General features: G+C 37.1%; 1 protein-coding gene across 1 annotated transcript in view; it reads right to left on the reverse strand.

Annotated features, from left to right (window-relative positions):
* The window catches only part of FAM171A1 (family with sequence similarity 171 member A1), a 179619-nt gene that overhangs the window by 68608 nt on the left and 98204 nt on the right, over positions 1-12807 (reverse strand). Inside the window, exon 3 of the mRNA XM_051963058.1 lies at positions 1994-2086. Coding sequence (XP_051819018.1) covers positions 1994-2086 — 93 coding nt within the window. The remainder of the gene's footprint in view (positions 1-1993; positions 2087-12807) is intronic.

Consider the following 12807-nt stretch of genomic DNA (forward strand, 5'->3'; position numbering starts at 1 on the left):
AAGAAAAATCAGAACAAAAGGGAAAAACCATGAGCAAGAAAAAGCAAACTTCCCCCCAAAAGGTGAAAATAGTCTGCTTTAATCTGCATTTAGACTCCATAGTTCTTTTTCTGGATGTGAATGGAATTTTCTATCCCAAGTCTATTGAAATTGTCTTGGATCAATGTATTGCTAAAAAGATCTAAGTCTGTCATAGTTGATCAACACATAATCTTGTTTAAACAGGGCTATATTAAGGGAGCATCCCATCCGTGCTTGATGAGTTCATATTAACAGGCCCAGATAACAATAACAAGTGCTAGAATTTATGTAGCACTTTAAGGTTTGAAAAATGATTTACAAATATTATCTTGTATTCTTCACAACAATCGTGGGAGGTGGGTACCATTATTATCACCATTTTATAGAAGAGACAAACATGGTTAAGTGACTTGTCCAGGGTCACTGTCTAAGGATAAATTAGAACTCGGTCTTCGTGACTCCAGGCGTAGCACTTTATCCACTGAGCCACCAGCTGCCTAGAGATACTATCTCTTCTGGTATGAATAAAAACTAGCAGGCATAGGGCATTTTATATTATTATATCCATTCATCCATCCATTCTTCCATGTTTTAAAGTACATTAGGTTAAGAACTCTTGTTCTAGTGATGAAACCAGGGGCAATAGGGTGGAAGTTGTGAAATAAGAAATTTAGGAAACATAACTAAAGTTCTGTCACAGTAGAACAAGCTGCCTTAGAGAAAAACAGATTCTCTTTCATTGGAGTTCTCCCAGTCAACCTTGGGACTGGGCTTTTGATCCCTTGTTGTAAAGAGTTAAAGTAGGGGCTAGACTCGATGGCCTCTAAGGTCCCTTACAGCTCTGTTACTCTGTCATTCTGTGAAAACAAAGATGTATGGTAGAAATGACCATGACATATGCAAGGGGCACAGTGTCACATCCAGATGTTTTCTGAATAAAACAACAGGAATTATATCCAAAATAACAATATCAGCTAACATGACATAAGACAAAATATTTCTTAATTGAAAATTAGGAATCAGAAAGTATGATTCTCAGTTTACATGGTACACATAAAAGAAAACTCTCTCTTCAGATCAGAGGTTTCTTTACCCAGAAACACGTTTACTTCTCCCACCTTTGGTGAGGATTTCCTGTCACAGCCAAGGACAAGGCAGTGAAGCTCTTTGTTTAGTTTCCATATGTGTATAATAAAGAATGAAAAAGGATAAGTTAAATATTTGTAGACGCTATTGTTTAGTCAAAAGGGTTCTTTGAAATGATTGGAAATGGTGTTTATTTACCGAAGGCTGAGAGAAAAATGCTGCTAGTCAGTCACTTAACATTTATAAAGTCCTTAGTATGTGCCAGGTACTGGCTAAGTACAAGAGATGCAAAGAAAGGCAATAAAACCATTCTTGCCCTCAAGGAGGTCACAATTTAACAGGGAAACATGCAAACAACTGTGTTTAAAAAAAGTTTATCTTTCAAAATGCATATGACAAACCATTCTATTATTTGTGCCCAGAAAACTTTCATATAGGGTCACAAAGAGTTAGGTATAACTGAAATGATTGAACAACAACAAAAACAGGATAAGCTGGACTTAATTAACAGAGAAAAAGATACTAACTGACATAAGTAGTAATAAGAGCTCTCAGACTAATGAGAGGATCTTTCACACTGAGATATACTTTAAGCAGGCCGGCCAGTCAGCAGAGATTCCCCAGGCTATAGAAAAACTACCTGGGCCTAAAAAAATCCATTTAAGGCCAATTAATACCAACAATTTAACTATTCTTTCTGCCTCCTGATGCTTTTTGCCAGAGTTACTGTATGTCTTGGCCACTGGCAAGGCTGAAGTAAATGAAGTAAATGCAAGTTGCTACTTGTAAAGTTAAATTTTGAAATATTAGTAATTGAAACTATACTCTATAATTGTTCTTTTTTTATAATCAAAAAAAGTAGAGATGCCATATATACTAAATGTACCTTGAAATCCTGAGACTATTTGGACGACATCTTCATAAACCATTAGAGTAGCCGATCGTTCAGGGAGCAGGCCGAGGCTTAGAGAAGAAAACACTGAGGAAGGGAAAAAAATGGGGTTGTGAATTTTAGCATCTAAATTAAACCACAACAATAACTGTAGAAATATATATAGAAAAATTGCACATGTTTAACATATATTAGCTTACTGGCCATCTAAGGGAGGGGATGGGGAGAAGGGGAGGATATTTCAAACATAAGGTTTTGCAAGATTCAATATTGAAAAATTATCCATGCATATGTTTTTAAAATAAAAAGCTTTATTAGAATTGAGCAAAAAAAAAATTAAACCACACATTAATCAATTAACCATTATTAAATGATTACTATGTGCTAGGAACTGGGAATACAAAGACATAAAATGAAATAATCTAGACACGCAAGGAACTTACAGGAAGAGCAGTCAATAAACATTTATTGAGCACCTACTATGTACCAATATGCTGAGTGCTGAAGATAGAGAGGAAGATAAAAGAGAGTCCCTGTTCTCAAGGAGCTTATTGAATAACGGCAGAAAATTTTTAGTTCTATTCTGATCTGGAAATAGCAAATGCCTATGAAAATTCCAGGAAGAGTATCACAAGAAATGAATGTGTTGGCCAGAATTTAAGAAAGATGAGGAAGAAGTCCATGTAAGCTGACTGTGCACTCCCAGAGCAGAGGGATGGAAAGTCATTAGTCACACGTAAATGAAACCTTCAGGAAATGATTCTTTTTCATCTTTACTAATAGAGTGCTCCTAGTAGTTTTTGGAGAGAAGAGTCATTCTCTCTCCTAGTTCAAATCTGTCCTCACTCACAAGTTGTGTATCTCATGCAAATCCTTTATCCCTGCTTGCCTCTGTTTCCTTATCTGTAAAATGAAATGAAGAAGGAAATGACAAACTATTCTAATATCTCTGCCAAGAGAACCCTAAATGAGGTCACAAAGAGTCTGAAATGATTGAGTAACAACATCGCTATTTGTTTTTTTTCCCTCAACAAAGAAAATTTCATCTTTTTTTTTTTTTTTTTTGAGGCAATTGGGATTGAGTGACTTGCCCATTCACACAGCTCATAAGTGCTAAGTGTCTGAGATCATATTTGAACTCAGGTCCCCTGATTCTGGTGCTCCATCTAGTTGCCCCCAAACATTTCATCTTTTAAAACAAGGTCTACCTGCCTGAAATTAATTCACTTAGTTGTGTTCTATGGACTCTCTTGAGATTCTGCCCCGATCATTTTCTTAATAGCTGAGTTCTGCCCTTGTATAATATGGCCTACCCCTTCCTCTCTGTCTCTCTCTCTCTCTCTCTCTCTCTCTCTCTCTCTCTCTCTCTCCCTCCTTTCTCCCTCCCCCCCTCTCTTTCTCTCCCTATCTCCCTCTCTCTCTTTAAGAAAGCCAAATAGGGACAATTATAGAGTATAGCTTTAATTATTAATATTTTATTTTAAAAGCACAAATATATGTGGCTAGAGATATATCAGTTATGATATATAGTTGCAAATACATGTTTTTTTTTTTTTTTTGGCAGGGAGGATGAACTTGCAAATTACCTGGAATAAGAAACTCCCACTGTGAAAACTCCCTCTATGTATACATAATGAAAACTTGTTTGTAGGTAACTTGTTTTAGGGAACTGAGAGGTTAAGTGACTTGCCCACTAGATCCCACTAGAATGTGTCAGGGAAAGTCCCTGAAATTTGCTCTGACACTAACCCTATGTCTATATAATGATCAACAAACCATCAAATCACTTTAAGTACAGGGGTCCTCAAACTTTTAAAATAGGGGGCCAGTTCATACTGTTGGAGGGCCGGACTATAGTAAAAACAAAAACTTCATAGCCCCTGGGTGAGGGGGATAATCGTCCTCAGCTGCTGCATCTGGCCCGCGTAGTTTGAGGACCCCTGTGACTACACAAAATGTACATGTAGCCCAGTATTTTTTTTTAATAATAACTTTTTATTGACAGGACATAGCCCAGTATTATGGAAGGAAGGTTAACCCAGAAGGCAGCACATCTAGGCTCAAGCTCCATCTCTGCCCCTAAGCAGGTGTGCCTCGGTGGGTTTAAATGACTGCCTCTCTCCCCCAGCTGATCTGTCAAAAAAAGGAGGGTTATACTAAATAACCTGTTCTCGACTGTTCCTTTTGATTTTTAGCAATGTTCATTATCAAACCAAAATAAAAACACAATCATTTTCAATTTGTCTTTGACTCGTCCAGCTCAGAGGTTGCCAATTAAGATAGACAAAAATAATATGGACCCATAAAGGAATAAAGGATCCTTGAAAGTGGCAGAGATATTTTTTTGAATGAAACAGCTAAGTGAGAAAGAGCCCATGTTCTTCAGAATTAACTAAAAAAAATTAAACAAAAAGAAGAAAGTCTGTCTTTGAAGATAGACTCCAGACCACAGTTTTCAAAGTTCAGATTACACTATCTGGGACAGTCGGCCTAAAAAGTGATCTCACTAAGCCGGCTCCTGTCTCTGGTGAAGATAAAGCTTTTTATGATGTCTCCCCTTATTTCTTCCACTCCCAGGAAGGAAAAACTCTCTGCGCTGGTGTTTGCTTGCTAAGTAAGGGGTGAGGAGAGAAATCCAGCTCAAAAAGTACTTGCTAAAAATGTCTTGTTTTGTGTATATTCTGGAAAGAGCTCTTCTTAAATTATAAACACAAAAAACATGCCCTTTGGGGAAGGACACATGGAACTCTGAAATAGGAAAGCTGCTGTTAATCCCACAGTTCTGCAGAATTTGTGTAACAGGCAAGGCAACAAGCATTTATTAAGTGCTTACTGTGTGCCAGGCACTGGCTAAGTTCAACCAATCCGTTTCAGCACCAGCAGCTCTTGTTCATACTCCAAACAAAGGGCTGACTATTGTGAAGGAGCAAGCTGGAAAAAATGTAATGTGACCATTGTCTGATTCTGTGGGGAGAAAGGAGATTAGGGAAATAGTTTCCTTTTTCTTCCGGCATTTGTGAGGGCTGTATCCAAAGGGAATGCAATGCAAGCAGCCTGGGCTACTGTCCTCCAACCCTGGGCTCAGGCAGGACCCAAATCACCTTTGAACTTCCCTTGGGGGACTCTTCCACAGTTATTTCTTGGCTTAAAAAAAACAAAGGGCTGAGATTTTATTCTCGAGACAAAATCCAATTTGGTGACTGAGAATAAAACCAAATTCTTGCAGGCCAGAGCTGAAGGGAACGTGTCTCTAAGCATCTGGCAGTTCCTAAATAACAGATGTCCTTTATATAGAAGCGCCCCAGGAGCTCCCTGATCCCTCCAACTGCAAGCTTCTCTCCTGCTTTTCTTGAATCTTTCAGACCCTGGCTTTCGCCCTGGTCACCATATTGCCTGTGGCCATCACCCTATCCCGAGCCCTGGTTCTCTTCTGTTCTGTAAAAGCTGCAGTGGTGGGATGAGCTGGTGGGAAGGAATAAAGGGAGCCTGCCCCCCCTGCCCTCACCCTTGATTTTGTTTCTCATTCCATTATGTCCTTCCCAAAAGGGCATGTTTTTGTGTTTATAAATTAAGAAGAGCTCTTTCCAGCATATACACAAAACAGTCAGGCCAAGGGAAAGAGAAGAAAGTAGGAAAAAACAGGGGGAGAAAAACCCAGGGCAGATCCTCAATACTGCCCACATGTCCCCCTCCAGAGTTCTCAGAGTTCATCCTTGCCCTATGGCCTTTATCATGCACTCAATCAAAAAGCATTTTGGAAAAGCCTGCCACATGGCGGGCACTGGGTGGACACAAGACAAAAATCTAACAGTTGTCCTTTATTGGAATTGATCAGTGAATAAATCAATCAAAAATTCTGTGCCAGACACCATGCTAGGTGTTAGGCACACAGAGACAAAAAATAAAGCTCTCTCTGCTCTCCAGGACCTATGTTTTGGGAAAAGGTATATATGAGTACATATACAACACACAGATACAGGAGAAATACAAAATAAATAGAGGTTAGTTAAATATAAGGTGGGCATCTAGGTGGCTCAGTGAATTTTACTCCAGGCTTGGAGTCAGGAAGACCTGAGTTCAAATTTGGCCTCAGGAACTTACTAGCTGTGTAACCTTGAGCAAGTCATTTACTTTATTTGCCTCAGTTTCCTAATCTGTAAAATGAGCTAGAGAGGAAAATGACGAGCTTTTCCAGTATCTTCGCTAAAAAACCCCTCAACAAAGGGTCATGAAGAGTAGGACACAACTGAACAACAAAAACAACAATAAAATACAAGATATTTCTTCTTATCTTGCTACTATTGATAATACCCATTAACCATTTAACCACCACTCCATTAAGAGTCTGTCCTTGTTCCCAATAAATTAATTAACAAACATTTAGTGAGCACTTACAATGTGCCAGGGACTGTGCTAAGAATTACAGAAAGACAAACATGAAACAATCCCCAACCTTCAGGAATCTGTATTAATGTGGAAGATAACATTGCAGTGTGATATAAGAAAGGCAGTGTGAAACTTGGGGGAGGTGCTGGGAGTCTGAAATTAGGAAGACTTGAGTTCAAATTCAGCTTCAGAAACTTATCATCTGTGTAACCTATTTATCTCAGTTAATTCATCTATAAAATGAGCTGGAGAAAATGAAATACCACTTCATTATCTTTGCCATAAAAATCCTAACTGGAGTCACGAAGAATCAGATGTGAGTGAAATGATTGAAGGACATCAAAGAATAAATTAGAAATCATAAATAAACTAGAAATAGTAAAGTGAAGACATGAGCACTAAGGTGGGATTTTCACTAGGACTTGTATGAAAGAAGGGAAGACAGGAGGGAGAGAATTCCAGGCAGAGGGGACAGCTTGTAAAAATGCAGTTGAGATGGAGCATCCTGTATGAGCAATCATAAGCAAGCCGTTGCCTCTAGATCACAAAGTCTGTGGGGATAAGGAGATTATAAGAAGACTGGAAAGACTGGAAGGGATGAGCTTATGAGAGCTTTGGATTTCAAACTCTCTTTGGTTTTATATTTAATCCTGGAGGTGATGGGGAGCCATGGAGTTTACTGAATGCAGATGTGTATGATTTAATCAAATCTGTACTTTAGGAAGATTAATTTGACAGCTGAAAGGAGGATGGATTGTGATGGAGAGACTGCTCAACAGGTGATAATTAGTACAGGTGTGAACTGACAAGGTCCTGCATCAGATGACAGCAGCAGCAGAGGGGAGAAGGTAGCACATATACAGAGAAGTGTCAAAGACAAAATTGACAAAACTTCCCAGGAGACTGGATGTGACAGGGTGAAAGAAAATGAGAAGTTGAAGGGTTGATATTAGGTTGCAAGACTTGAGTGATTGGGAGGAGAGTGTTGATTTCAACAGTAATAAGAAAATTTAGAAAAGAGGGGGAAGCTTTTTGAATAAAGGCAGGTGCAATTTTGGACCTGCTGAATTTAAAATGCTTGCAAGGACATTCAGTTTTAGATGTCCAATATGACTTGATATGAGATATGAGTCTGGAGATGAGCAAAAAGCTAAGGGCTGGATGACTAGCTCTGAGAATCATTAGTATAGAGATGAGAATTCAATCAGTATAAGCCAATGAGATCACCCAGAAAAGTCAAACAGAAGTAGGGAGTGTGGGGAGAGCTTTGAGGGGTACTCATTGTTAGTAGCTAACAAAGTAAACTAAGGAAGAGTGGTCAGAAAGATAGGAGAACACAGGGCAGAGCACTGTCACCAAAACCTAGAGAGAAAAGTGTGTGAGTGTCTATTAAGCAATAATTAGCAGAGCCAGAGAGCACATAGAGGCCAAGAAAAATGGGAATTAAGAAAAGATCAAAGGATTTGGCAATTAAGAGATCGTTGGTAACTTTGGAGAGAATAGTTTCAGTGGAAGGATAAGGATGGACCCCAGATTGTAAAAAGTTAAAGACAGGGAAATGCAAGGAAATGGGGGTAGCAATTAGAGACAGCCTTTTCAAGGAGGTTAACCGTGGAAGGGAGGAAAGATATAGGACATAAGCTAGGGGGAAAGAATGGAGACATTGATTGAAGAGAGTCTTCCCAAGGAGTTTAATCATGAAAAAAGAGCTACTGGGGATGATGGATTAAGTAAGAGCTTATTTTTAGGAAGAGGGAGACACGAGTGTATTTACAGGCAGTAGAAAAGCAACCAGTGGGTAGGGTGACAGTGACAACAAGTGAGAGAACTGAATGATAGAGGAGGCACTCTGCTGGAAAAGACAGGATAGAATCAATGGGGAAAAAAGATGAGAGATTCAATAAGAAAGAGGCATTTCAAGCATTTCTACAAAAGGAGAGAAATGATAGATTGTAGGCTGTGAAAGGAACCCAGGCAATGGGAATATAAAAAAGTAAGAAAATAGAGTAATGGTTTACTCTAAAGTAATAAATTAATTATACCAGATAAAAATGGAAAATTAAATCTAGAAAGAGAAAGATATATATGGGGTTAAAAATAATGATTATAACAAACAAATCACAATAAACCAAAAGATCAAAAGAGGGACCACTGACAAATTTTTTAAAAAATATACAAGGAGCCAATGATAAGGACAGCACTTAAATAAAAGTGATAGTGGAAGAATAGATAGTGGTTAGAATATCACAGAACTCTTTTTGCAGGAAGTGGATGCAGCTCTCTGCTGCACTGCCCATGGCTGGAGCTGAATCACAGTCTTGGGTTGCAGTTCCAGGATGAGAAGGAGCACTGGAACACCAGAGCTTGGAGCCTCAAGAGAACAGGGACCTTGATCATAGTTATAAAGCAGAAAGGCGTGCTTGTGGCCACTCACAGGCCAGAGCACAGGCCTAAAAAGAAGTGACCACTCTCTCCTTAGGTCATATCCTCTTGGAAGAACTGAAAATTTGCAGGCCTTCAGAACTAGTTCTGAGAATAATAGCAAGAAAGGCCTGAAGCTTGGTAAAGTATTCCTTCCACGCAGGGAGCAGAGCCTTACTTTAACATAGTTAAATGTCAAGAAATAGGCTGGGGAAATGTACAGAAGAAGGCAACAAAGTCAAGATCACTACATACAAAGAGTCATAGAAAAAAAAATTAATTAGTCTCAGACCCAAAAAGAATTCCTAGAACAGCCCAAAAATGGTTTTAAGAATCAAATAAGAGAGGTAGAGAAAAAATTGAGAAGTGAAATTACAATGATGCAAGAAAATCATGAAAAAAGTCAATAACTTGGTAAAGGAGGCACAAAAAAAAAAAACTGAAGAAAATAACACCTTCAAAAAAACCCTATGATAGCACAAATGGAAAAAGATATACAAAAATTTACTGAAGAGAATGCCTTAAAAAGCAGTATTGGCCACATGGAAAAAAGAGGTAAAAATTACTGAGGAAAAGAACTCCTTAAAAAGTAGAAATGGCCAAATATTAAAGGCAGTACAAAAGCTCAATGAAGAAAATAATTCCTTAAAAATCATGTTTGGACACATGGAAGTTATTGACTCCATGAAATACCAAAATATAAAAAAAAAATCAAAAGAATGAAAAACTGGAAGAAAATGTGAAATATCTCTTTGGAAAAACAAATGACCTGGAAAATGGATCAAGAAGTGACTTTAAGAATTTTTATGAACTCCTGGACTACTGGAAAGACAATATATTTTTTAAAAAAAGCTTAGACATTATATTTCAAGAAATTATTTAGGAAAATTATACTGATACCCTATTACCAGAGGGTAAAAGAGAAACTGAAAGAAAAACAAATTACTGACTGAGGTTCCAAAATAAAAATTCCCAGGAATATTATAGAAAAATTCCAGCATTCCCAGATCAAGGAGAAAATACTGCAAGCAGCCAGAAAGAAATAATTCAAATACTGTGAAGCTACAATCAGGACAACATAAGACTGAAAAGTTTTTACAGTAGAGGATCAAAGGGCTTGTAATATGATATTCTGGAAGGCAAAGGAGTTAGGGTTACAACAAACAATCACCTACCCAGAAAAACTGAGTATAATTCTTCAGGGAAAAAAAAATGAACCTATAATGAAATAGAGGACTTTCAAGCCTTTCTGATGAAAGGAACAGAGCTGAATAGAAAATCTGACTTTCAAATATAAGACTCAAGAAAAATATTAAAAGCTAAACATGAAAGAGAAGTCAATATAGGATTCCAACTGTTTACATTCTTACAGGAGAAGATTATCTTTGTAACTCCTAAGAATTTTATCATTATTAGGGCAGTTAGAAGTATAAACAGGTGGAAGGCATGGGTATGAGTTGGATGTGAGGGAATGATATCTAAAAATAAAATTAAGATGTGAGAAAAAGGGATGAATACACTGAGAGAAAGGGGAAGGAATAAGTAGAATGGGATAAAGTTATCTCATAAAAGGGGCAGGAAAGAACTTTTACAGTGTGTGTGTGTGTGGGGGGGGGAATAGGGGAACAGAGCACTTAAACCTTACTCTCACTGGAATTGGCTCAAAGAGGAAATAACAAACACCTTCAGAGGGGTATAGAATTTTATTTTACCAAATAGGAAAAGTAGGAGGGGAAGAAAATAAAAGAAGGGGCTTTGCTAATAAAAGGGAATACGAATTGGTGGAAGTTTTAGTTAGAAGCAAAACATTTTTGAGGATAGACAAGGTAAAAGGAGAGAGAGTCACAAGTATAAACAAGGAGGGGAATAGAATGGAAGGAAATACACAAGTAATCATAATTGTGAAAAAATGTTAAAGCAAATTTCTCTGATAAAGGCTTCATTTCTCAAATATACAATTAAGTCAAATTTGTAAAAGAGCCATTCTCTAATCGATAATCAAAAGACATGAAGAGGTAATTTTCAGATGAAGTAATCAACTTTATCTGTACTCATATGAAAAAGTGCTCTAAAATATTACTGATTAGAGAAATGCAAGTTAAAACAACTCTGAGGTATCACCCAACATCTAGGAGATTGGCTAATATGACAGAAAAAAAAGACAAATGTCAGAGGGGATGTGGGAAAATTGAGACACTAATGCATTGCTGGTAAGGTTGTGAACTGATTCAACCATTCTGGAAAGCAATTTGGAACTAAGCCTAAAGGATTATAAAATCATGAATTCCCTTTGACCAAATAATACTACTACTAGGTCTTCATTCCAAAGAGAGAAAAACCAAAAAGGAAAAGGACTTATCTGCACACAAGTATTCATAGCAGTTCTTTTAGTGTTAGCAAAAATTTGGAAATTGAGGGGATGCTCATCAATTGGGAAACAATTGAACAAGTTGTGTGTATATGATTATGAGGGAATACTATTCTAGTATAAGAAGTGACACGCAGAATATTCTCAAAAAAAAAAAACTTGGAAAGACTTAAAGGAACTTATGCAAAGTGAAATGAGTGGAACCAGGAAAACACTGTATACAGTAACAACAATAGTGTACAATGATCAACTGGGAAAGACTTATCTATTTTCAGCAATACAATGATGTAAGACAGTTCCAAAATGTTATCCATTTCCAGAGAAAGAGCAGAATGAGTCTAAATGCAGACCAAAACATACTTTTAAAAAAACTTTTTTTTTTCTGTGTTTTCTTTTACAACATGCTAATATGGAAATATGTTTTGCACGACTATATAACCTGTATCAAATTCCCTGCCTTCTCAATGGGGGAAAGAAAAGAAAGAAGTAAGGGAAAGAATTTGGAACTCAAAATTAAAAAAAAAAAGTTAAAAATTGTCTTTACATGTGATTGGGAAAAAATATTTAAAAAGAGAAAAGAAATTGCATGGAGTTGAGATAGAGATTATTTTGTGCAAGTAATAGTGAGGAAGCCAGTGTCACTCGATTGTAGAATACATGGAGGGAATAAAAAGGAAGCGGGTTGAATAAGAAGATATATATGATATACCCTAAACAAGTCAATGGTAAATAGTAAATGGAAAATAAGTTTTACAATCTCTCAGGAAGAAGAGGAGCTTTGAAAGAACAGATAAGGAGGGAAAGGAAAGGAAAGAAAAGGAAGGTTCTAGATTCAGTGAGGGTAAAGGGTTCTATTGAATAACATTATCATGGAGGTACATGAGAGAGATTATACAGTGGCAGATGGGGATCTTAGAATGAGTATTATCTGCTGGGATTTGGTTCTTTTAAAATGTTGTTTTTCAAGGAACAGATTCTTGTCACAGAAAAGGGGGAATTGGAGCTTTTTGAAGAAACTTACAAATTTGGAAGAGCAAAAACCCAGAAAAGAGTTTTTATGGCACATGGGAAAAAGAAATCATCAAAGAAGGGATATGGAATAGTAATTCTAAACCTCTTTCTTTACCAACAAAATTAGAACCTTTATTTCTGTATTATAAAACAACTAAAATAAGAATAAATGCTTACTAAATGAACAGTTGCCTAGGTGCAAAAGTTGACATGAATAAGAATAAGAACAGAATATTTATTTAGTATGTTACAATATGCAAAAAAAACTTTGGATGAAGAAAGGTAGTCCAAATGCAGTGTTGAGTTAAATGATGATGGATACCTGGCAGATTTGGTTATCAATTTATAAATTTTTTTTCCTTCTGAAGGCCCACAATATTTACAAATTTAAAGCAGTGAAGGCAACAATCTGTAATTTCATTAGTATTTAGATTTTCCTCTACCAGTACACATTGTACTCTCTTCTTAATTTAATAGATGGTCTTTGAGAATTGTCAAAAATTTAATTATCCTGTGGCCAAAATGATGAGCCTCTAAACCAAGCTGAAATGGTTCTTAGACAATGGACAGACTTACTAACCCCTTTCTGAACCATTTTCAGCTCGTTAGGGCCTTCCAAAGC

This window comes from Antechinus flavipes, chromosome 5 (genome assembly GCF_016432865.1).
Source record: "Antechinus flavipes isolate AdamAnt ecotype Samford, QLD, Australia chromosome 5, AdamAnt_v2, whole genome shotgun sequence".
NCBI classification, from domain to species: domain Eukaryota; kingdom Metazoa; phylum Chordata; class Mammalia; order Dasyuromorphia; family Dasyuridae; genus Antechinus; species Antechinus flavipes.